This window comes from Carcharodon carcharias, chromosome 16, assembly GCF_017639515.1.
Source record: "Carcharodon carcharias isolate sCarCar2 chromosome 16, sCarCar2.pri, whole genome shotgun sequence".
Classification (NCBI taxonomy): domain Eukaryota; kingdom Metazoa; phylum Chordata; class Chondrichthyes; order Lamniformes; family Lamnidae; genus Carcharodon; species Carcharodon carcharias.
In genome coordinates, this window is record NC_054482.1 from 51,868,656 (window position 1) to 51,895,623 (window position 26,968).

The window sequence follows — 26,968 nt, forward strand, 5'->3', positions numbered from 1 at the left end:
GGACTGCAGAGTGGGAAACAATACATTCTGTTTATGGGGAATAAGCAAGGACATTATAGGCCAGTTAGTATTATCTTGATTGTACAGTAACTTAGAGTCCATAATACAGGATGGAATCAGTCAATATTTAGTACGCTATTCAGGGACAATCAGCATGGATTTATAAAGGGAAGGCTGTGATTGACTAACTTAACTGATATTTTTGAGAAATATTATGGATGTATATATGGATTTTTAAAACACATTTGATAAAGTGTCACTTAAGAAACTTTCATTTTGAGTGAGATGTTGTTAATGGGAATGTAATTGCATGGTAGAGAGATGGCCTAGGGCAGAAAACAACAAGTAGAGGTAAATGGACATTTTACACTAAGTATAAGGTTGGTATCTTGATTTGAAGACTCTTTAAGTTTCTGTGTATGTCTGATACATAACTAATCCAAAAAACAGAGTTAACAAACACTGTCTGAAGAACACCACAAAACTACATCCTACCACTTCATGGTACAGGGCATTAGAGTTCCATTTACCACACCAAAATAGAAGCTAACAGCAATATTTAATTTGTACAGTGGAATCATCCTTTTTGACTTTTACTCTGTGGTTACAGCTTAAAGTACTATCCTTTGTCCTTTCTTCAGCTGAATCATCGGTGGAACAGGACAGTAAACAGGTGCAAGTAGACCTGCAGGATCTTGGTTATGAGACTTGTGGAAGAAGTGAAAATGAAGCTGAAAGAGAAGAGGCTAGTAGCCCAGGTAAAGGTTGGAGCACCTCAATGAGGCAGAATCTGTCAGAAAGATGCATTGGTTTTCTTATGGCAGTTTAACATTGTCATAAAGAGCTCTGGAGCAGGGAACTGTTCTCCATATTTATGTTTCTACTTTTGCAACTTCTTATACCAAGAAGAGTGGGAACTTAGGTGCAATTTTTGTTGTCAGTTGAGAGCTGATGGCTCGTCATGAGACCCACAAAACTCTGGTCCCCTGCAGTTCTGAGAATGGATGCTGCACTTGAAATGTTAACCTGTCTTTTTTAGAATGCTGATGGACTTTCACTGCATTTCCAGAATTTTTTGTTTCAGTTTTCTAACATTTACAATTTATTTATTTTTTACTGCTTCAATGTACTTTCCTAGCTGTGATGTTGATTGTTCCAATCAATGCATTGTAATATAGTGTTCTGTATTCCCAGCAAACCCTCTGAGTCTCTAAATACTTTTCCTTAATCAACTTCTTATTTGCCTGCATTGCTGCTGATGTTATTGCTAGTGGAAGAATTCAATACTGTTGACTCATTTCTTTGACTTCGCTTTTCAGCAGAGGAATGCAGTTCAGATGTACTACCTCGACTACTATTTATGTCTGATAATCCTTCTGAGAACCTACCACTATACTGCTTTCATTGAAAACTGATAATCATGGGCTGTAACTTCCTTGGAGTGGCAATCAGCATCGGATTGCCACTCTGTGCCCACTTACGTACACCAAATTTATTCCATGCCTGTCTCGCCCAACCTTCCAATCCAGGCTGGGCGAGATCCAGGCAGCGCAGCTGTCTCCCAAGATCAGTGTCAAAGTCCAGCTCTGTAGAATTGAAGGAAGACACACCCTGTTTATTACAGAACTAGCTCCTGTAAAACAGATAAGTTTAAAGGTCCATTGAAATTAATAGGCCATGGAAAAGGTAAGTGCCTAAGGAAAGTGAAAAGAATTTGGGAGGGGGTGGAGGTGTTTGGAGGTCAAATGGGGATGGGGGAAGGGGTTTGGACATTAAGGAGGGGCTGCGGGGGTGGGTCGGACATCAGGAGGGGCTGGGATGGGTTTGGACATCGGGAGAGGCTGGGAGGGAGTTGGGACATCAAGACGGGCTGAGCTGGGCAGCTCAGTCATCAGGAGGGGCTGGAGGGGGTTCAGATATCAGGAGGGGCTGGGGGGTTTTGGATAACGGGGAAGGGCTGGGGGTTCGGACAGCGGGAGAGGCTGGGGGCGGGTCAGACATCAGGAGGGGCTGGGGGCAGGTCGGACATTGGGGATGGGTCAGACATTGGGAGGGGCTTGGGGGCAGGTTGGACATCGAGAGGGGCTGGGGGGCGGGGTGGATATTGGGGAGGGGCTGGACATCGGGGAGGGGCTGGGGGTGTCAGACATCAGGGAGCGGCTAGGGTAGGGGTCGGACATTGGAGGGTAAGATTCGGGCCCACTGGTGGGGGATGGTGTCAGGTGAGGAGTCTCGTGCAGTTGAATGGAATCCCATTGCGGGGGGTCAGCGGATGGGGAATAGCGTGGCGGGGGGTGATGGTTGGTCAGGGGTGCGGGCGTTCCTGGGGGTTCGGGGATGTGGAGGGTATCCTGTGGGTGGATCGTTCTGGATCTTTACAATAGTTAACATTTTCTGGGTAACTATTGATATAACCCCAGCTGCACCATCCTAAGTTTGCAATTTAAATCACACTTTCAGATGGTTCCCAGCACAGCGCAATTGTCCAGAGGAATTATGCACTTCTGGGCAATTGCTGTGCAAACCCTTACCTAAGAACTCCCCAGAGGCATTCCCCAGCGCATCTTTGGGATATCCCCCAAATCCGACTCTGGGGAGCTCGGAGGTTACGGCCCAATAGGCTTAATTCTCATATTCTTATTAGATTTCAGTACAGTTGTTGCAGCGTGATATCATTAATATATTGCTATTAGGGAACCTATTGGCCTGGATTCTACAGCACTAGTGATGGTGAAACTATAGCATTGGCTGTTGTTACTTCTGTGAACCTGACAGCATCTTCTGGGGCAGAATCTTCAGCTCAGCGAGCGGGGGCAGGGCCTGCTCACCAAGGTGTAAAATGATGCGCGGTGATGTCAGGCGTGCGTCCCAATGTCACTGTGCATCATTCAGATTTTCAGTCTGGCAGGTGCGCAGCCGAGTCGGCTGAACACCCGCCAAACTGTCAAAAGCCTATTAAGGCCAGTTAACTATCAATTAAATCAATAAACTGAGCTGCCCATCCAACCTTAAGGTTGTTGGGCAGGCGAAGAGCCCAGGCGGCCTTTGCATTTTTCATGGAACCTCATCCACGGGCGGGATGAGGTTTCATGAAGGTTTTTAAAGTCTTGTAAAAAAATTTTAATAAAATTAATAGACATGTCCCAGCTCATGTGACAGTTTCACATGAGGGGACATATCTTAAATTTTTTCTTTCCTTTATTAAATTTTTCTGCACTTAAACTAATCTCCCTGATGCAGCTCTGTGCCTTGGAGATTTCTGCATTCTTTCCCAGGCCCCGACTCAGGCAGCCACCCCGCCCCCCTCACCCGCACAGGGATTGGTCAGCAATTCAGGGTGCGAGTCACGCTAGGCGGTCCTTAATTGGCCCGCCCACATAAAATGGCAATGCGCAGCTGATCGTGGGCAGAAAATTCTCCCCCTGGAGTCTATAGATGCACAATTAAATGTGGAAATCCAGGAATTGTTGTCAGTGATCCAGTGCTTCTCAATTGGGGATTCTGTTGAAGCTCTGCAGACTAAAATCGATTAAATATCATTGAACCGATGAGAACTTCCACTTTTATACTATTAGTCTTGCTGTAAAAACTCTTCAAAAAGTCACACCTTGTTGAATGATGTGTAACTGTGTTATTAACGGCATAATAAATTCATAATTACTGCTGGACAACACTTCTGGCCACGCAAAACAAAATTTATGTTTGTGGAATGTCAGTTTCTCCATTGTGGTGATTTAAAAATTCCAAATTCTTAAAATAACAATTTTTTAAAAAGTTTATTTATATTTCAGCTTCTACCTTAATCCCATGTATATGTCCCGATCTTTATTTTGCTCTCTGTAAAATTATATTAAAAAGTGAAGGACAATAAGTGCTACTAACTTCCTGGCTTGCTGCCTGTGAGAATTCTTCAATGTAATTAGCTGCTTAGCCTGCTTGATAATATCACTGCCGCTGGACATCAGGACTTCAGCACAATTTTTCTTGAGTTTCTGCCAGTTAAAGGTTGTAATATCTAAATAACCTCAGATCATTCCACGACATCATCCCCACCACTTACAGTGCTTTGTGACATGACCCACATCCCTCACTCACCAGAAACAGGCAGGAGGGGAAAGTTCAAACAACATATCTGAAAATCAAATGTTTTTTGCTCTTTGAACATTAATTTTGTAAGCATTGTTTAATTGGAAAAGTTTTTTTTGAGAAGCTTAAATGGATATTCTCTGCTCTGAATGCTGAACACTGTTGTGAGTGAAAGCAGAAGCATTGCAGAAACCTGCCCTACATATTTTACAACAGTAAGTAAAGTAAGTGAATCTGCCTTAGTAAATTATTCATTAAACTGAATCTTTTTTTATTCATAAACTTGGTTCTCCATCAAGGGGAGGAATATTAGTGCTGGAGGATGGAACCCTTTTGTAAGAACTCTGGTCAATGCTCCCAAGCCTGCTTGGCTTAGAGTGAGGTCAAAAACAACTCTAAGCCCAAGTAAGGCCGGGGATGAGATGTTTCCGGTGAACTTAATAGCAAGAATTCATTTCTATCTTTTAGCTCGGTTTCCCATCTAGCGGGTGATCTGATGAACAGATTTTCCAGTCTGGTATTTGGGAAGGGAGTGAGAGCCCACTAAGAGGAGGGGGGTAGTGAAGAGCAAGCCAATCTGTGCATGAGTGGGAGGGAGGAACAGACAGCACTTGGTCGGGGCAGTGGAGAGAGAGCCCAGATCAGCGGGGGTTGGGGATAGAGTAAGTTGACAATTGGGGAAGGGTGTGGAGAGAGCCACACTTGGGTAAGGGAGGGGGTGAGGAGAGAGAAAGAGCCCATAATTGGGGGTGCTGGGGTTAGGGTTAGGAATATGTCCCCCAAACTGTTACGCACAGATCAGTTGCCATTTTTTTGTGGCAATATATAGTGAGGCCGCCATTGTCCTATCTTGGCAAGGGGTGTCACTTCATCAGCATATTTAAATCAGGCACCCACACAATACTTGATCCAAATTTAACTTAGATGATCCTGCTCAATCCCAATCTGCTGATGGGAAAGAAATGAAAGAAAAATATTATAATGAAGCCCTTTTTTAAATTTGTAAGGACATCCATGCCCTGGTTGGGCTTCCCCCCAACTGTCGCGCCCCTCACCAATTGTAAATATTGGGGCCACATGTCTTAAATCCAACCTTGGAAAGGAACTGCCGACTGAGCTATTGTGACATTTTACCATTCCTATACACACTGTCCTGTGATCTCAGTGAAGTTCCCAACTTAGCACTAAACAATGGGCAGTTTTGTGTTGCAGGCTCATGCTTGTGAGATAATAGTTTAAGACTGTTTAAAATTATTTTACGCTAAATCCTTACAGACCCTCATCACCCATTTCTTAAAGAGCAAACCTGCTAACAAGTACATTAATGTTTGTTAAAGGCTTGTTAACTATTGAAGTGTAATCTTCCTTCCTACAGCTGAACAAGTCGCAGAACCTGGTGGACTTCTGCTTATTTGGAAATTCTATATCTCTTCCAGTTCTACTGTTAAGAGTAGCCATTTACTTTAAGTGTCTGAATTCCTTCATAAATTTACTCAATGTTCTTTGTAAGAAGCCTGCTAGGGAAAATACGTTTAGGGTTGCTTCCAACTCCTGCCAGGCCCAGTATAAACTATGAGCTCACAGAAGGCTAAGGGCTAAATTTTCCCAGGCCCTTGGAGGCAGGTATGGAAGCAGGGTCCAGCCCAGCAAATTCTGAAGAAAGGCATCAAATAGGTTTGTTGACGAGTTCCCACCTCTGGTCTCTTCTCCCTGGAGCGGGCTGGGTCCAGATCTAGCAAAATTTGGCCCCATGGGGGGATGCCAATTAAGCATGTTGAATGACTAAGTATCGGCAACATTCACACCATGGGGCAATTTTAGCAGTGTTCTGCGGGCCTTCTGCAATGTCAGGATCCTGGCAACCAAGACCCTGCTTCACAGTAGGTTGTCAGAGCTTCATGAGAATTGAAAGAGTCTTAACGGCTCCGGCAAGAAATAGCAAGGCTGCTGTCTTCCCATGTCACAGCATTGCCATTGAGTGTGGACTTCCTGAAGGTAGATGTCTCTGATCATCATGCAAGAACATTGACTTGAAATGTTAACTTTGTTTCTCTGTCCACAGATGCTGCCTGACCTGCTGAGCATTTTCTGCTTTTTTAATTTTGCAAGACCATTTGGGTACAAAAAATTATTGACACAGTAAATGTAGAAAACTAAGACTCCAGTGATAGAGCCTGAATATGCCTCAAAATGCTTTTTGATGGCTGTTGAATTGAAGAAGGACAAGATTAGGCTCATAAGAACATAAGAAGTAGGAGCAGGAGTAGACCACACAGCCCATTGAGCCTGCTCCGCCATTCGATACGACCATGACCGATCTTGGGCTTCAACCACATTTCCTGCCTGCTCTCCATATCCCTTAATTCCCTGAGATCAAAAATCTGTCTATCCCAGCCTTAAATGTATTCAACAACGGAGCATCCACATCCTCTGGGATAGAGAATTCCAAAGATTCACAACCCTTTGAGTGAAGAAATTCCTCTTCATCTCAGTTTTAAATGATCAGCCCCTAATCATGAGACTGTGCCCCTGTGTTTTAGATTTTTCCCTCAAAGAGCAACCCCCTCATCCCAGGGACCAATTTAGTGAACCAAAACTGTACACAGTACTCCAGATGTGGTCTCACCAAAACCCTTTACAACTGTAGCCAGACTTCTTTATTCTTGTACTCCAATCCCCTTGCAATAAAGGCCAACATGCCATTTGCCTTCCTAATTGCTTGCTGCATCTGCATGTTAACTTTCTGCATTCCATGTTCCAGCACACCCAAGATTCTTTGAACATCAACACTTACAAGTTTCTCATATTTTAAAAAATATTCTGTTTTTTCATTTATACAACGAGAGTGAATAACTTTATTTCCCTATAGTATACCCCATCTGCCACTTTGTTGCCCACTCACCTAATCTGTCTATATCTCTTTGCAGACTCTGTGTCCTCCCCACAGCTTACCTTTCCATCTGGTATGGTATAATCAGAAAACTTATTTTTATAATCAGACACATTACTCTGTCTCTTCATCTAAATCGTTAATATAGTTTGTAAATAGCTGAGGCCCCAGTATTGATCCTTGCAGTACTCCACTATTCACTGCCTGCCAACCTTGAAAAAGCCCCATTTATGCCCACTTTCTGTTTTTTACCTGTTAACCAATCCTCTAGCCATGCTGTTATATTACCTCCAACTCCGTGAGCCCTTATCTTGCCATTTGCATTTTGTGTGGCACCTTATCAAATAGCTTTTGGAAATCCAGGTATACTACAGCTATTGGTTCCCCTTTACCTACCCTACTAGTTACATCCTCAAAAAACTCTAATAAGTTTGTCAAACAGGATTTCCCTTTAGTAGAACCATGCCAACTTGTTCTAATCGTACTATGCTTTTCTAAGTGCATTGTTAAGACTTTAGTACTAATAGATCCCAACATTTCCCAACAACTAATTTTAGGCTAACTGGCCTGTGGTTCACTGCTTTCTCTGTCCCTCCTTTCTTAAAAAGTAGTGTAACATTTGGTACCTTCCAAACTAGTGGTACCATTCCTGAATCTAAGGAATTTTGGAAAATCACAGCTAGCACATCCATTATCTCTGCAGCTATCTCTTTTGGAACCATAGGGTGTAGGCCATCAGGTCTCAGGGATTTGTCAGATTTTAGTGCCTCAAATTTCTCCAATACTTTATCTCTGCTGATATTAGTTTTCCTAATTTCCTTACTCTTTTTAGCCTCTAGGTTATCATCTATTTCTGGTATGGAACTTTTGTCTTCTACTGTGAAGGCTTAATAAAGCTCTTACAATTTGTTTTATATTTCTGCCTCCTTTACTCTCATATTCCATTTTTCCCTTTTTATCAGCTTTTTGGAGGTCCTTTGCTGGTTCCTAAAATATTCCCAATCCTCAGACTTGCTATTGTTCTTTGCAAGATTAAATTCAGATATGATGCCCTCTGTGTTCGAGTAGCCTGTCAGCTTTACTACTGAGTCCCATACATAAACAAATGGGTCCTTGAGCAAAGATACTGAAGGATGGCCAAGATTATCTCTCAGTAGTCAAGAAGAGAGAAAATTGAAGGAGAGAATAACATTTCTGTTCAGTAGCAAAAATGAAATTATCAGGCTTGCAGTGGAAAAAAATAATTCCATTCAATGTTTTATTTCCTTATTCAGAATACAGTGAAGCTGACTTACACCTGTACCCATGCTACAAGGAGAATATGATCCAGCGACATTCTTCCCTAGAGAAGCCAGGCTCCTCAACCTCCAACCCTGCCTTTTCTCTCCCACTGTCAATCAAGTCCTGCCTCAGGAAGGGACTCACATTTAAAAATGGTGGGAAATCTAATGACGTTGCCATGCTGCAGCAACATGTCAACGAACTCAAAGAACAACTGACCGAATCAGACAAGATCATCCGCAGCCTGCAGTCTCGTATCCGCTCCTTCTCCACAACCAGTGATTATGCCTCCAGTCTAGAGAGGCCACATGACGCTGCTCTTGGTGATATATTTGAAGCATTACAGTTTGATGAGCTGTATGACGATGATGTCTGGCAGTCTGATGGAGGTGACCATTGCCAAGCAACGACACAGTCCAACATGGAAATAAAGAAGCTCATTCACAGGGTCACCATGCTAGAATCACAGCTAATGAGTGCCAAAATGACAGCTCCTTCATCTAAAGGTGTCTCCTGGTCAGGGTAAATATACCAAATTATTGTTTTATATAACTGTTAACCTTTTTCCCTCCCTATGCAATTTAACCTGTCCCCTGAAGACAGCTATGCCTGCTGGATGTGGTTCCTTACTCACCAACAGTTATCCAGCACCTCATCCTGGTGGTCCCTCTTCTTTGTAAGCTTGAATTAAGAGTATTTAGTCAGCGGTTTTGACAGATCACAGCCATCACCGTTGAACTTGATCTTGTTCTTTCTTAGTTAGTGCATTTTCAGCAATGGTTATTGGATAGTGATAATTGATTATGAAACCTGGCTAATTGCTATCTCCTAACCTGGGACTACTGAGGCTGTAGCAATACAGAGCTGCTATGACACAGGTTGACTAACACAACACACACCATTGGTCATTTACAAACCCGTACTGCATTCAGCCATCGGGATCATTCATTGGGAATTATGGTTTTTGCCCTTCACTATTTTCCATCCATTAAAATCAAAATGAATGGATGAAGTCTATAAACCTTTCTGATCTGTAGGGTTTAGACTACTTAGTGCAACAAGTATACATGATTGAGTTGTCATTTCCTTCCCTTGTTCATCATAGCATTGTGTTCTGAACTCTGGAGAGAATAGGCTCACCGCATAGAAACCAGAGTTGGCCTTTGGTCAAATGGAAAGGGGAGCTGATGTGTTACCTAAGCTGAAACATTTCCTTATATTATATTCTGCCTAATCTATTAAGTACATGCCTTAATCTTCTATCAATAGTGCAATGGAAGCCTGGTTAAAACAAGTACTTGCCTGTGAGTATAATTTGAGACTGGCATATGACCTTGGGATTTTCACACACATTACATCAGAATAAAAAAAAACCTTTACTTTAACATGATTCTCAAAAACATCTGTAATGGACAGGAGGGGGTTTAATTTAAACAGCCTTGATTTCTCCTCACCACTCATCTGTAAACAGAAAGGTATTTTGATTTCCCCTTTTTCTAAGTGGTGGCATATTTCCCAAGCCCTCAGTTTTGGTGTGATCCAATTTTTATTAATGACCCCACAGCAAACTCGAGATAGGGTAAACTCAGAGTTAGTTTATTCACACAAACTCAAAACATGGGAGGGGGGAGTCACTATGTAGCCAACACCCCCCCCCCCCCCACCACCACCACCACCACCCGTGCATTCATACAATAAAAGAGGGATAGAGAAAGATTTACATGTCAAAGACCACAGAACACAGAATTATTGTTTCACATGAGCCCAGAGTCCAGAATCAAAGTCCAATGATGTAGACCCTCACAGAAGTGAGCAACAGTGTAGATGGGTTGGTGGGGGGTGGAGGGGGGTGGGGGGGGGGTGTGGTTAGCAGGCATTCAATCCTGGACCAAGCCATTGTCCTGAGCTGCTGCTTGCTAGACGGAAGATGGCAGACAAAGCTTAGCAGGTCCACAACACAATATTACAGCTTCCTCCAGCTAGGGGATTTTGTCACATGAGTCCCAGCCCTCCACTTTGGCTTTAACAAAATGTGTATATTCCTTTGTCTGGATTCCTGAGAATGTTAATGTTCCAACCACTAAGATTTACAAAGGAAGATTGCAGGGCTCTTTGTCCAAGCAAACTAGTAGACTCCAGCGGCTAGGCCTGGCATCTGAAATGTAGATGGTCTTTGTTTAATTCATTTTGCAGTCCACACAGTCATTAGCCTCTCTAACAATGCATAAATTTCTTTGATACTGCTAGATTGTCCAAAGGCCATAACCAGACATGGCTTCAGTCATTTTTTTAAAAGGTCATTGTCCAGTCTTTAAAGTTTAAGAAGTAGCCATGATGATCCCAGACATGATACCCCAAATTGTTAACTCCCAATTTTGTTATGCACCCAGGTGAGGAAGAATGAGCTGGCTCCCCCTTATTTATTCAACCCCTTCGGGTTGGTCACCACAAGGTTAATTTAAAAATGATCTCTTCCCTTGTGGATACTTTTTCCCAGTCCAAATGTATTTATGTTTTATAAGGAGCCAATTTAACCAAGCTTTTTCTTGAGTCAAAGAAAGAGTAAATTTATTAGTCACTACAAACCTGAGAAAAAAAAATAAAAATGCAACCCACATACACAGAGATCAGAAACAAGAAGTTCCCAAAAATAAAAGGTAAAAAAGATATACAAATCAGTCTTTGGCTTGTCCATGAGGAGTAGATGACAAAATGTTGCGGCAGTTAAGTTGGATAGAGTTGAGTTTGGGCAGTTAAGCAGTTGGTTTGGAGACACTTGGTCCTGTAGGTTAGCTGGAAGAGTTGTCCTATTTTCTTTTTGACTATGGCTTTTCTGACTTGTCTCCAGCAACAGAGAGAGAGGAGAGACTTTTGCCTGCAAGCTTTAGGGATGTCTAGATGATTATCTTCTGCTGTAACCCTCACAGCACGCACATAGCAGAGCTAGAATATACAGATCAGGTTTGCAGCTGGTTTTTTAACCCCTTTTCTTGTGTATTCCTGGAAGGGAAAAAACAAACAAGCCTTTTGCCCAGAATCTGCTTTCTTTCAACTCAGACCATTTCCACATTCTGAGATATTACTTGAGATATGGATTCTGCTGAGATATGGTAATCAGTCTCCATTTTCTCCACAGCCACAGGAGGTTAAAGTTGTCTTTTACATTGCATCTCTTCTTTTCAAGTGTCTCTGTCTGAAGTAGACCCTAACAGCTTTTTAAGCATGATGTTCCATGTTCTCTCTGGGTTATTCAGTCAAAAATAATCCACATAGGAATTTTCCAGCAAGTGCTTACTTTACATTCTCAGCCAGCTTTTGCTTGTATGTCTTTTTTAAAAAAACACATCTTCCTTTAAAAGTTCAGTATGCCCATAAGTAATTCAGGGCTGTGATCTGCTGCAGTGACACATCCTAATATAGTGTGGGGTCTTAGTTCTGTTACACATCTCGAAGCACAATACTTTCAAGACAGTATTGCCAACAATTTTTCACACAACAAGATCCCATAAAAAGTATTGAGTTGAATGATATGTGACTTTGTTTCTGGTGATATTAGTTGAGAGAGGAATGCCATCCAGTATACTGAATTTTGTTATGAGATTGTTGGTGTCCACCTGAACAGACAAAGACTTTGTTTAAAGTCTCATTCAGAATATGGCACTTCCAACATTACAGCACACTCCCAGTACTGCACTGAAGTGTCAGTCTAGATTTATGTCCTGAAGTCTTTGAATAGGTTTGAACCTATAGCCAACAGACAATCTATTGCACCATATTTACCTTACTTTCCTTCCCATCCTTTTTCCTTTTGTCTTCATTCAATGATCCTGTTTTGCATTCCAGGAAATACGACTGCTTAATCCAGGCCCAGGCGCGGGAGCTCTCCCACCTCCGTCAGAAGATGCGTGAGGGCAGGGGTATCTGCCACATTCTGAAACAACATCTGGGAGATACCACCAAGTCCTTTGAGGAGTTGCTCAGAGCAAATGATATTGATTACTATATGGGGCAGAGCTTCCGAGATCAGCTGGCACAGGGGAGTCAATTGGCAGAGAGGATCACTCATAAACTAACTGGTCGTAAGTTGGTTTTTACTTCTCTTGAACTGGTATTGTTCTATTATATTGTTGTACAGTACAGCAATACATAATGGCCATGCCTATTTCTGTCAAAAAATTAGTGCGGGCTCTCCCATAGACTAAATGTGTGGTCTAGTCACTGAGTTATGAAATAAAAAGGCCCAAACTCCTGTCCCTGTTCTGTGCAACATTGACCAATCTCCGTCAGATTGGCAATAGAGAAAAAAGAAATAAATTGTATTTTGTTGTGACATGGCAGTTGATGTATGCCAGGTGAACCAAATCCACAACAGTTCTGCAATTTGTATTTTTTACGAGAAGATGTATACACTGAATTCAGAAGTAATAAGTCCACCAAGACCTTTAGAAATTTTAAAAATTAAGTTAAAATATTTATTAGCAAAATAAAAGATTTCAGGCACATACCTAAGATTACAATTACTATATAACAAATGCTAAAATTCCTAATTGACCTAACTCCCAGTTACACACCCCCTTTAAGGCAACAGTCCAAAATAGATTGTAGATTTAAAACAAAACCAGCAAGTTAACACAGTACCCACTTGACAGTGGAATTCCAAATGGCTTCCTCAACTTCAGTTACTTCACATAGCAGACTTATGCACAAATGGTCGGAGGCTTCTTGAAAGCTGTTTCACACACTCCTGTTAGATCTTATATGGCCCTCTCCTTACATAGTCTTTCATTCTCCTTTATATATGTTTCCCTCTCTTTAATATGCAAATTCTATTGCTCCATATGTCTTTGAACCTGTATCTTTCTCATAATATAAAAACTTACATGTTGCCAATATTGTCAGTAGCCTTTGGGGGGAAATAAACAGACTCCTTAGCCTTGCTTTTCTGGCTAGTTGTAAACAGAATAAGATCCCTTTGAAATCAAAACAATCCCTTCATTTACCTAAAATGCAAATTCCCTTCACACCTTACATGCTAAGCCAGTATCCATGTTTACTCATTAGCATTTCAAGCACATTTCTACACCTAGCTTCTTTTGATAATTCCAGACTTGCAGTCTACCTGACTCCAAATGTAATTAAATCACACACAGATCCAACTATACTCTCACCCACACACCTACTTTACAATAGACCAGAAAAATATGAAAATTATTATACTTTCATAACAATTTATATAGCACATTTCATGATCTCATAGTGTTCCAAAGCATTTTCACAGCCTATAATGTAGTGTGGTGTAATCACTGTTGTAATGTAGATAAATGTGGCAGGGTCTCATAATCAACAATGTAATTAATAAACAATCCAATGCCCTGGTGATTGATTAAAGGATAAAAACTGGCCAGAACATGGGGAGAATTTTCCTGCTCTTGGAATTTTTAATCTACCTGAAAGGACATCAATTTCTTGAAAGAGATGGCACCACCAAGAGCTCAGGATTCCCTAAGTACTTTACTGAATTGTCAGCCTAGATTATGTACTCAAGTCTCTGGAGTGGCTCTTGAACCCACAACTTGCTGACTCAGGACTAGAGTGCTACCCCTAAGTCAAGGATGTCTCACATATAACCTCCTTTCTCCCTAAATGAAAAGTTCCTGTTCTTCCATTTGTGATTGTTCACTTTGTTGCATGTTGCATAACTACTACAATACAATTTCTGTTGTCCAGCACTCTACTAACTTGAAATCTCTATTAATTGGAATTCTGGGCTCAGATCTGTCAGCTCTGTTTATTAATGTCGAACTCACTGGTAATAGTTATTGGTGGCCTGCCCTCGCTCTGGTCTCAGTCTCCCACTGCTCTGCAGTACCATGTTCCCTCAGCGCTGCTCACTCTATTCATGCTCCCCCGCACCTCTTGAGACCTCAAAATCCATGTGATCATCCTGGAGCTTTCTCATTGGAAGAAAACATGGACTCACATCTCAGTTAACCGGAATGTTTAATTAACCGGCACCTTCCATTCTTGGAGCATGCAGGATAACAGTGATTGTCCTGAAATTGAAAACCATTTCATTCACTTTTCTAGTATTGTACTGTGATCTTTTTGTGGCTTCACAGGAGACCCTTTGAACATCAGTGACAAAGGAGACCAAGAGCTGCTTGTTGTCAGGTAAGGCATTGACACTAAGCCATTCACTTACTATGGAATTTCAAGTCAGAGATTTGACAAACACCATCAGTAATTTGATGTGATACCAAAGTACAACTGCTTAATATTTCGTCTAAAATTCAATTATCACCTAACAAAATTGTTAATCCAAGGGTTGCTGCTTTTTTCAGAATTGTAGAAGAATGAATTTGAGACAAACCCATTAAGCGATCATACTGCATTTTCCCATGCTGTCATGTCGGTGCCTATATTTGTAAGAAATTATTGGATGCTTAATACACCTTTTAACCTGAAACGCCAGTGTATTATGCTTAATTTTCTGATGATAATGACACATTATTTGACTACAAGTGTAGAGTGTAAATGGGGGGAAAGTTTGGGTGTGCATTGACATGGATGGTGGCTCAACCTTTGTCTCTCATGCACAGAACACTGGCATTGCATATTCTCCAAATTTTGTTGGATTCACCTTTTTAGAATGTCAGCAGCAGTAATCCTTGATCTATTGGTATAAATCCAGTGCAACTCATTACTTGGAATTTCAGGACTAATGTACATGGTCGACCCTTTTTAGAATGCATCAAAACTTTTGAAGAAATCACTCCTTTTATGAATAAAGGGAATAATATGTGGATTTTCAGGAAGTGTTTGATAAAGAGTCTGCCAGGAGGCTTGTTAGGAAACTCAGGTATATGATGTAAGAGGAAGTATAGCAGTATGTATGGCAATGGGAAACAAAGGATTGGGTTGATGGGTGTTGCTCAGCTTGGCACAAAGCACCCAATCCTCATTCTGCACCAGAAGTGAACAGATCACTATATCCAAAACAAAAACAGAATTACCTGGAAAAACTCAGCAGGTCTGGCAGCATCGGCGGAGAAGAAAAGAGTTGACGTTTCGAGTCCTCATGACCCTTTGACAGAACTTGCGTTCGAGTCCAACTCGAACGCAAGTTCTGTCAAAGGGTAATGAGGACTCGAAACGTCAACTCTTTTCTTCTCCGCCGATGCTGCCAGACCTGCTGAGTTTTTCCAGGTAATTCTGTTTTTGTTTTGGATTTCCAGCATCCGCAGTTTTTTTGTTTTTAGATCACTATATCAGTTCAGATCACCTGTTGACTCCTTCGGGTACATGCCACAAATGGCTGTCCACCACCCACCTGATTTTACAGTTCAGATGAACATCATCCTGAAAGAGAGACAGACCTGGAGAAGAGGAGGAAGACAAACTAATGAGACAGAAAAGGGAATATAGACAGCCAGATGGACCAAGAGAATGTGAGAGAAAGACCTCTGAGAGAGGAAACAATGTTGAAGGAAGAGATACAATACAAATTGATGTAGAGACCAAAGTGAAACCATATGATAAATAATTATATCACACAAAAAGATAAAGAAAACATGAAGGAATATTGTTCTCTGTTTTCTCTCTCCCTCCTTTCTTGTATAGTATTGTTGCATTTGCTACCTTGCAATCCACTGGGGCATTCTAGGATCTGGGGAATTTTGGAAGATTGCAAATCTCTTCAGCTTCCTCTTCTAGAACCGTGGGATGTAGGTCATTAGGTCCAGGAGATCTGTCAGTTGTCAGTCCAATTAATTTCTACAGTACTTCTGTTTTTATTGATATTTATTATATCTTAAGTTCCTCACTCTCAGCAGCCCTTTGGTTACCCTCTATTTCTGGTATGTTTGTCGTGTCTTGCACCTTTTTCCAGCCTTTGCCTGAAGGTGGAATCAATTCCAATGCAGCATTAACGTTTTAGGCATATGCCCAAAAGTAAATGAAAAAGACTTGACTGGGACAAGGGAGCAGGTGCTGTGCTATGAACAGATAGTGCAATGTTAGTTAAAAATCCTCACTCCATTCAGTTAAAGACACAGCACACAGTAACAGAGTATATGAAATAAATTAGTATCACCAGGATACATTATCATCATAGTAAGGCATTGCCAGGTATAGCATCATCAGGGATTTCAGTGTCATGAGGTTATGGTTTCTTCCAGGTATAGTGCCATCTAGGTACATGATCATTCTCACAGTGCCACAAGGGTACAGTGCCATGAGGATACAGATTCAACAGATACAGTATTATTAGAATGCAGTGTCACCAGGGGACAGTGAATGAGGGTGTGATATCATCATCATATAGAATTATCATCTGCATAAAATCTTGAAATTGAACTCTGAGGCTAGTAGGATTGTTCCTCCTTTGTCTACAGCGCCCAGAGCCATCCCTAGGGTACAGCGAATCAGGGCGACAGCCCTGGGCCACACGCTTTGGGGGCCCTGCACTTCGACGACATGGTGTCAGATGTAATACTGCCTGTAGTACGTACCAGCTGATCCGCTGTCTCTCGCACTTTAAGCTCAAAATGAGTGTTTACTAGTGGATATAAACAAAGCAGTATCCCCCCTCCAAAACTCAAAAGGGTGGAAGAGACAACAGATTAAAACATGTGAACTGGCATAAACTCCTGCCAAGGCAGAGGGTCGGGCAACTGGAAGCACAGTGCAGGCTCAGCACCGTCAGTCACTATTGGAGGTGGCAGTGCTGACATCGGCAACAGCAGCGGAGCAGCTTTTATTCCAATTCTCATTCCCCACAGAGGGGCAAGAAAAACTATTCTGAACCAGTTAATGTCTTTAAAACCAGCATATAGTACATAGCACCCGACTTGCAAGCTAAGTCATTGACTTACCGTGTTTATTTTCAGCCCTGGGCAACTGAAACCCTCTGTTTCTTATTTTATTTTTTTTCCAGTACACATTTACAACTAACATTTGCTTAACATTGGAAGATGGACATTTATTGCATCTTGTTTATAATTTCTTTTATTTAAAGCGGAACTCCGTTTAGACTGGAACTTTCCAGGGCCCCCTCCCACCCGGAAAGTTCCCCCTCCCACCCCCACCCCCGCGGCAGGTTCCCCCGCAGCAGGGCCAGCGAGTCATTGAACTCTCCATTCACATTGGCGGGAGTGAAAGATCCCACTGGCGCGAGGGGCTGGAAAACGCCGGCCTTAAAAGTTTTCTCTGGTTGGGGTGTCAACTGTGTTAGTAAAAATGTTATAACAGAATCCCATAGAGATTATGGATTTCTTCTTAACAAAAGGAGAGCTAACAATTGAGCTCAGCCTTGGAATTAAGGTGTAGTTTTACGTGTGACATGGTTATCGCAGTCAATAGTGCAATACATGGTTGTAACTGAGTTCAGTAGCTGGGAGAGAGCTGGTGCTCCTTTTTGCACGCATACTCAGAGGCCCAGCTATCAGTGGTAGTTTGTCTAAAAGTGCCTACAAAGTGTGATTTGCCCTGGGCTCCGCACCCACCTAGTGCAGGCACAGTCAGGGCCGTCCTAATTTGCCCTCACGTTGTCCTTCAAAGACACACTTGAAGGCTGCTGCTGGCAAGCTGGCTGGCCCAAATTGGTCACATCCTGAAACCTGCGAGCTGTCTCTGGATGCTAAACTGGCACTCAAAATTCATTGGAAATGTGTTAATTAGGCCCAAGGCACAATTTGGAAGAAGCTTTGAATCTTTGCTGCTGGTGCAAGCTCTAACCTCATGGCCTATTTTGAGCCCAAAAACAGGGCTAAGTCAATCTCATTTTTTAAAATGTGATTTACATGGTTTTCCTCTCCTACCAATAATGTCATCCCAAGGCTCACTTGAGATTACCCTGGTATTGTAAATTATGCAAATTAGGTTAGACCAAAAGTTGAATTATTATTTGGGTAACTATCCAGAGGACATGAAATCAAGATAATTGGCCAAAAAAAGGCAGCGGATGGGAAAGGGAAAGGAGTTGGGGAGAGAGATGAGGGGAAATTATTGTATGCAGCATGTTACAATCTGAAATGCATGGTCTGAAAAAATGAAGCAGATTCAAAAGGGACCTGGATAAATACTAGAAGAGAAGAAGTTTTCTGGACTATGGGAGAAGAGCAGGATAATGGGACTCATCAGATAGCTCTTTCAAAGCTCTTCAAACAGTCGGCACAAACACAATGGGCCAAGTGACCACCTTCTGAGCTGTATAATTCCATGATTAGCTCTTGAGATTCAGGTCTTAAAACTGTATAACCAAGCTAAAACTGGCAAAAATTGTCTCCCAATATTAATTTGCGATCTGAACATCGACTAATCAGACAGCACCTGTCATTGAGCTGACTTCTTAAGCAATGAGTGAGCTACTTACAACTGCAAAAAATGCAAATCGTTTCCTAATCATGGGAGAAAAACAGAAGCGAAGATCCAGATAAGTTGCTTGAATAAACTTTACATATCCTTTGAACTCTGGAGACAGTAGAGCATTCTATTCAAAACATTAACATTTGTAAAACAGCTGTCAGAACTTGAATAAATTACTGTGCATTTTATCATACTTGAGCAGGTATCTAGGACTTAAAAAATTGTATGGAATTTAGGGACATGGCTGAGGGGTACTTGAAAGTATGGCATATTTAATCAAGAGCAGAGTTGTCCTGATCAGTTTACAAATGGGTATTAAATTGGAAATGCGAACTTGTTAGTTTCTTCACATCAAGAGGATGTTGCCAGCTGCTACAGTAATCAACAGATGTCATATTCAACTAGCAGATAGTCACCCAAACATCCCTGTTTAAAATTAAATTACTGATGAGCCAAATCAGGCATTAACTCTGACACTAGGTGGTTACTCTAACTGCTTGACATGAAGGAGCTAGCAATTTTTCTTTTCTGTCAATGCATCACATCATTACAGAATTTAAGTTTTGAAAACAGAGTAATCTAATACAAAATTGACTTGTTATCCAAAGCATGCTATGACATAACCAAGATATTAGGGCAAATTAATTCTCTCTCAGGCATACGGCTTAACTCTTGTCTGTGGGAGTATACTGAAATATGGAGGGCAGAAATATGTAGAGTTTTCAAAAAAGTGACAGCAACTATCAATCAGCCAACTCAAAGGTGACATTTACTCAATTTTTCAATAGTATAGACATGCATTGAGAAAATGGAAATAATGGAATTTGTAGGTGTCATTTAAGACCCTATGGGAAAGAATTTCACTAATATTTTCTGAACCTAATATAGTTGCTCTCTATTATGCCTTCTCAAGAACTGAAAACACTATCAACTCTCTCTACAAATGCTTTTGAGTATTTCTAGCATTTTCTGTTTTTATTGTCACCATTATAATGCCATTGCACATAAGTTGCATATTTCCTTTGTTATTTATATCATTGCGAAGCCTGTTTGGAAACAAATGATCTCCTTCCATCTTCCTTCCCGCCAGTAACCTGTGTGCTTTTAAACCCAAGGGGGTTACATTACAAAACTGATTCCCTGCATAAGGAAGAATTCCTCCAATCAAAACTCTGTTGAAACCATAAAACATTCTTCGAGAATGTCTTTACGATTTTATTATAAACTGTAAGCATAGTGAATCTTTCTGATATCATTAATGTAGAGCAACTAGAGACCATCTTTCATTTGTCTTAATCTTTTCAATTTCTGCACTAGGGATCATGACTTTCCACCTAGGTTTCTCAATTTAAAATGAATACTTTATTGTGCAGATGGTGCCTATTTAACTGCTTGTTTTTTCAACAAAGTAAAATTATCTATATATGGGCATATATTCTGTATAATAGAAAAGTCATTTTGCTCTAAGACTTGGTAAAACCTTTGGAAAATTCTACCAAATCCTGTGGGAGATTTGGGTACTGCAAGCATTCTAGCAATTATAAATTTCTCTTTAAAGATCTCAAAGTAAAATTTGAACTTTCATTCAGCTTCAGCACTTCCGGAAGTTCTGAGCTGTCCTATGTTCTATTGGTTGACTTTTGACCTGGGCATGTGATGAATTGAATTTTCATTGGTGCAACAATTGAGTTGGCATCATTGAGGGAGCAGAAGGGATGGTTGGCAAAAGCATTGAATTTTGCTTTCAAATCTGTTTTGTGTAGACCAGAATAGCCAGCTGGCTATTCTGATTGATTTGCCAGCCATTTAATCAAGTTGGTGGGTGAAGCTTTTGCCAGTTTTTGCCTGTGTTGGAGATAAGAACTCAAAGGGTCCTTTTAATTTATTTTCACATGAAGGTGTTTTATGTTCCACCCAGAGCCCTTGACTTCCTTGAGCTAAGTGCTAATCAGTACAGAAAGGTTCAGTGGCTCCCTCTCATGCTTCCGTCAGCACTGCTGCGAGTCATCCAAAGCATTCCAGGGAAGTTATACAATCCCATTTTGATATGACCTCTGTGTTTGAGTTTGGGAGGAAACAGAACAGCAGATCAAACCACGTAGCAACACTTCATGCATTTAATGAAGACATCATTTATTTTTGTTGCAAATCTTATACATCTCTGTAGCTCAGCACTTGACTTCACTCTTTATGAAGCATAACCCCATGGTTTTGGCCACTCTTCCTGCAAGCTGTCATTTTCACTTAATGACCCAAGAAGGGTCATTCACTACCAGGAACATTACAGCTGATCCTAGTTCTGTCCTTACATTATGTACAGTTTAGGAGCTACCAAACGCAATCAAGGAATAGAAACCCTGGTGATTTTTACGTTTTCCCCCTTTTTAGGTCAGTGATACTGAGACCCTGTAGTAATTTTCGTTTGAGGAAAAATAGGACTGTAGCTTTAAGAATAATCCTGTTATAAGATCACGTGATTTGTGTAAACCAATGAGTTAACATCGTGGGGAACTTCTACGGGAGAGTTCTTCTTTAGTTATAGAGTTTGATGCACACGTGTAGTTGTTGCTGCTGTCTTGTAAATAAAGTTAAATGTTGCCACTAAGAAAAGTTGTCTGAAGATCAACTCTATAACAGACCCCCTTTTTAGGCCAGTGGTACCGAAACATCACCACCACTGCCGCAACTAAGATGGGCTAACTTAACACAACTCAAGAATTGAAACTGAAACATTCTGGGCGCATGTAGCTCAGTATACACCAAACAGTGCATATACCTACTAAGCTGCTGAGGACACTCAGCTTCATTTAGGTTGTTTTCCATGTATTTGTAGCTCAGTATTAAATCTTCTACCTAATGTAGAACAGAACTATTCAGACCAGGAAATTCACAGATTTGATTCATCATCAGTGCTGAGTTAACTGACCTTAGCCAGCAGGCAAATGAGTCACCGGCCTGGATTTCACATGACCTCAGGAAGTGGGCTGAGAGGCTGTAAAATTGGGAGGGAGGGCAAAGATGGTGTGCCCGTTGCCTCCCATGATGTTGCACCAGGCCGGCTGCTTTCCCAGCAGTGGCGACTGCTCCTGGTGGCGCTGCTGAGACTGAAGGGCTGCCCTCCGATTGGCTGGCAGCTCTTGGGGGTGGGACCTCTCCATTAAATGGACAGGGGCCCTGACAATTAATTCCCTGATGGGCACAGAATTCTGTTGGGGCTCCTAGAAATAGCCAAGGCAGGGATGCCCTCAACTTTCCGGCCCATGGACAGGACCACTGCCATCCTATAAAACCTTGCCAACTATACTTGGTCTCAGCATCCTTGAGATGGGGGGAGAATTGTATGGAGTTTGAGAATGGCTGCTGACCTGAAGTTATATTTATTAAAGCAGCACAGCCTATAAAACTGGTTCATGTTCTGCTAGCATGAATTGTGCTGGGAATGCTAAGCATGGCAGGACACAGAAAATTTCTTTCAGAGCTCATAGCAGTGGGGGGAGGTGATGAACTAAAGTGGATTACAAGCAACATCCGATCTCAGCACATGGCTCCATCTGTCAGGACCGTGCCATCAATGACACGTGCCTCCCAGCATTCTGTAATACGGTGCAGTGAGCCTGTGCTGAAGCACTCAGCAGCTGTGCACCTACTAAGCTGCAGAGAGACTTGAAGTGCAGTTCAAGTGCTTATAGGCAAGACCTCTGATGAACAATCATTACTTTAACTCTTTCACTGCTGGATCTCAGCAATAACTTTTCAATAGAGTTGCATTCACTTTCTTTTCCTGTTATGGAATATCAGTGGGAATGTACTTTTGGTCATTCTTGCATCTGAATAAATATTTTAACAAAAGTAGCAGACTTGTAAGGCTGTGAAGTGGATTTAGGAATCATCATAGATCAATAGCACGAAACTCGGGTGGGCTTGTGAATTATCTTGTGAACCCTAAGATTGATGGGCTTTAACTGCTGATATATAGTTCCAGGGTGCTGATCACCCATTCCTTCAAGCAACCATTTTTTTGTCAAAAGAGTACAGGATAGGTCCAAAGAAGAAGGCCTGTTGATGTCATCCTCAATGAATGTCAAACCCACCATTTTTTCATTACAGCAATTAGCTCTTTCAACACTATTGAATATATTCATTTGATAATTACATTGTAGTCTTTCATTTCTAAAATTGAAAAGTGAGAACTATATGCACAGGTAGTAGTTGTTGACATGGTTGAGTAACCGACTCCTAAACAGAGAGTCACATTTCGGTCAGAATTTTATTGGCCCCATGGTGAGGGGCTTGGGGGTTGGGGTGAGAGTGTGTCTGTAAAATTGGAGCGGGTTCCCGATGTCTTCCTGCCACCAGCAAAAAAAAAAGACTATTGGGGAGCTGGATCTGGACCGAACAGGCCTGTTAAGCAGCCAACTAAATATGATTTTACATCGATTTTTTACCATTTTCCATGGCATCCACAATATCGGATCATTAGTAGCTCACCTACTCAAAGGAGGTGAGAGCTCAGCAGCAGATGAGTGTTGGCTAAACCTAAAAGCCATTTAGTTCTGCTGCATTTGCAAGCAAGCAGGTTCAGGTCAGGGAATCAAAGGCTGGGATGTTTAGAGGGATTGCAGAATGTAAGGCCAAAGCAGAGGGCTGTTGGTGGAAGGCCGTCTCCCAAGCCCTTGCATTGAGTATAGGCAACACAAGGTGGGTCAGAACCAATGCCTAGCAAAGGCTCTAAAGCTAAATGCTTGATATCAAAATTTGACTCTTCCAGTGAGGAGATGGGATTGAGAGACTGCATCAGCCAAAAGAAGTAGGGCAGCATCGCGTAGAGGAGCACCAATGGCATGAGGCTGAAATGGAATGCCAACAAGGAGCGAGTGTAGCGGTAATAAAGCAAGCTAATGTTTAAAGAAGGTGTTACCCACCTCAAAGGATGTATAGGCTTAGCTTCATGGAGATGTTGGAGCACCCACTGTTTCTGAAGACTGTGTCTGTCAAGATAGCTGGTGATTGACCATGCAGCATGCCAGTCAGGTGTGTTAAGCACCTGTGTATTAGGCATTATCCGTAACAGTGGTACCCAGCTTTTGATAATAGGCTAGTTTCAGGGATTATATGGAGACATTTATGGGATCTCCCAGGCAGCGGCCCATCACTGCATTAAGCAGGTGACAGATGCCAAGTTCTAGAGGGCAGAGCAATACATTAGGCTTCGTACTGATCAGGTGAAGAGGGTGATTGGATTCGAAGCCCTCAGGTCCAAGGGGTTATAGACTAAGTATGTGGCCATCAAGGCTCCCTCAGCCAGGCTAATTCGTAAACAGGAAGAGGTTCTACTTGTTCAGTGTTCAAATTGTCTGCCATTGCCATGTAGGGATCCTCCAGGTCTGTGTAAGGTTCTTGGGAAACTGTCATGACTCAAACATCCTGAGACAGCCTCAGCTCTCCACTCCACTCAAACACCTTCACAGATGAACCCTGGATAGCAAGGCATATCCCCTAAAGATATGGCTGCATCCTGTAGACTTGTCATGAGAATATTCAAATTGCTGCACGCGCCATTGGCCTAGATCCAGTGCCTCAACATATGATCACTGCCTACTGGGGTGGAAATAAATGGATAAGCCAAAATTTTAAAGTCCATAAAGCAATAACACAGTGGCGTTCAGCAGCTACATATCACCCAGTAATATTTGCACTGATAAGTATTAGCCCTAAATTTTGGCAGCAAGTTTAATTGGCTATTAGTATCCAAATGTAGCAAACTTGAAACTGATGGAGAATTTGAGGTCAAGCTGCCATTTTCGCAACAGTGGAACAGCACAAATCATCCAGCAACTTGTGTCAATTTGTAACTCAGAGTACCTCTTCACCACAGGTTATTGGATGTTTTACACATTGGGCCAGAATTCACTGATGCTAATGGCACTCACATAGTGCGCAAATGACACAACATTGGGTAAGGAGCAGATGCATCGATAAACTCAAATATCCAAAAGTTGCTGTTGTGTTTGCACCACTCTGCCATTAGCTTTTTGAAAACAACATCTCACTATTGGAATGCATTGAATTATGTGAAGTTATTCTATTTGCGCAGTATCTACTACACACTGATACTAAAGACTAAACTCACCACAGGAATATAAGATTTATTTATCTTACTCTTTTTAGTCTAAGTGCCCTTTCAATAATGCAATAAATGTTAATTACTGGCATAGAACCACTCTGGCACTGAAAATTGACAATTACATGTGTGGAGTTTAATTTCCTTCAGGTTTTAATTGTTATTGGAGATTTAAAACATTTTGAATGTAAAATGAAACATATACTTTTTACATTGCCTTTTTCTCTTTCCCTCTCAGTCCAATATTGCTTTCTCTTTCTCTACCTGATTTGACATTGAATTTATGCACACTAAGGGTGGAATTTTCCAGTCCCACCAGTGTCAGGCATTGTTGCGGGCAGGACAGGAAAATTTGGAGAGCGGCCAAAAGTCTTTTTGGCTGCTCTCAAATTTCCCCATCCTGCCCACAATGATGCCCGCCTCTGGTCAGACCGGAAAACCCTGGCCTAATTTACACTTCTTTCTCAGCCCCTATGCTGTCAATTTCACAATCCTTCAATCTGATTGGTTAAGAAGATACATTGCTGTTTCTCCTGTTCAGTCAGGTCCCAGATGCCTTGTTTTCCTCGCTGTGACATTGTCAGCTCTCGCTTTCAGCAAACTGCCATACAAAGAAATTAAACATGTAAACATGAAAGGACAAGTCCAACAAATGACAGTGTTAGATGAGCAGGTACAGCAAATCATGGCCCATAAATAAATGTGTTTATTAAACTCCCTGCTATATAGATGAGCAGGTACAGCAAATCATGGCTCATAAATAAATGTGTATATTAAACTCCCTGCTATTTGTCACAATGTATTTCATAGAGGCATAAGGAAAAAAATAAACTTTTTTAGCCAAGAGAACTGATAAAGGCTGATTCCTCATTAATGGAAATTCACCAATGAGCAATGTCTCCCGGCACATCAGGCCTGTGAAGTTTGAAGAACCGAGACTGAGCAAATGTCTAAATCAACTTTGTGAATAAGCATGCAAAGATGAGAGAAACCCGCAGTGACCTCATGAGCCATTTTAAAGAGGAGCTCACAGACTTGATTTTCCTTATATTCCCATCTGACTCAGAAGTGGTCATATTTCCAAAGTGACAATGACACAGGGTGGGTGTGATGTGATTTTATCTGGGTGCTTGCAAAATATTGGCTTACGATTTTTTAATAGGATTTTGTAACCCTGTCTTCTGTGGGACTAATTTTAAAGGGATACTCGGGGAGGGGGGGTGCTGAAATTGATAGTCCGTGAAAAAGAACGCAGCATCGCGATGCATGATTAACCACATCTACTGATTGCAGTGTAGGCGGCACGCCAACTTCTTGCTGCCTGCTCATTTGAACAATCTCTGCATCCAGCCAACAATCACTGTGTTGTTCATTGGCTAGAGCCGTCCAAGGTCAGTGAATGCATCTTTGCCATATCCTACCAATGGTGCCTGTAGCCTCAGCCACTGCTCAGATCACCACACCCTATCACTCTACCAGCAATATTTATCAAGCAGGTCACATAACTAACATTCAGATGCTTCACTGCACACTTAGTACAGTTACCAGCTTCACACCCACATCTCACAAGTTACGCACACTGCCAGTTATTCAACCAAGTCACATCAGCCAAACAAATTGCATGGCACTTAGTGAAACACATCCCTCTCTATTGCAGGTCAAGGTTTGAAGGCGGCAGGAGCTAACCAGAAAGGAACAGATGCACCTGCATGTTCTAAATCCCATGCAAGAGATCATGCTGGCCATTCCTGAGGCCATGGCAAACACTGGGCTGAAACCATTGATAATAGTATTTTCATACCTAATCCTCCTCCTTACATCCCACTACCCCTTTATCCCACATTCTCTTCTTATTTACAAGATGGTGTGAGATGAAAATTGCAGATGGTGTAAACATGCACCTCTTTCTTTTCTGCTTCTCCCTGTACCCTCGTGTCTTTGTCCTTTCAGATATCCAAGAAATGCAACCCTGGCCAGGGAGTGAAGGAACACCATGATAAGAGTGAGGATGCAAACATAGCACCATCATTTGATTTTACACTTGCATTCACCAGTTCACAGATTGACACTGCACGTATCTTATTTAGAGACAGGATTTGCATCTGATAACACATTGGGCACAAGTGGGCTTAAGGCAAGGCAAGGATAATGCAAGTGCCAGCTTGCTGGAGGGTGAGGTTGCACCTGAGTTCTGCTGCAGAAGACTCAGATGAGGACCTTGATGC

General features: G+C 41.7%; 1 protein-coding gene across 20 annotated transcripts in view; it reads left to right on the top strand.

Annotated features, from left to right (window-relative positions):
* LOC121289280 (phosphodiesterase 4D interacting protein) overlaps nucleotides 1-26,968 on the top strand; it is a 288,682-nt gene that overhangs the window by 181,289 nt on the left and 80,425 nt on the right. For all 20 annotated transcript variants that reach the window (XR_005945527.1, XM_041208572.1, XM_041208553.1 and 17 more), the window contains 4 exons: nucleotides 642-758; nucleotides 8,251-8,779; nucleotides 12,101-12,336; nucleotides 14,377-14,428. Coding sequence is in view for 19 of the 20 variants with exons in the window: in XM_041208572.1 (XP_041064506.1) it covers nucleotides 642-758; nucleotides 8,251-8,779; nucleotides 12,101-12,336; nucleotides 14,377-14,428 (934 nt within the window). In the remaining variant the exon portion in view is untranslated. The remainder of the gene's footprint in view (nucleotides 1-641; nucleotides 759-8,250; nucleotides 8,780-12,100; nucleotides 12,337-14,376; nucleotides 14,429-26,968) is intronic.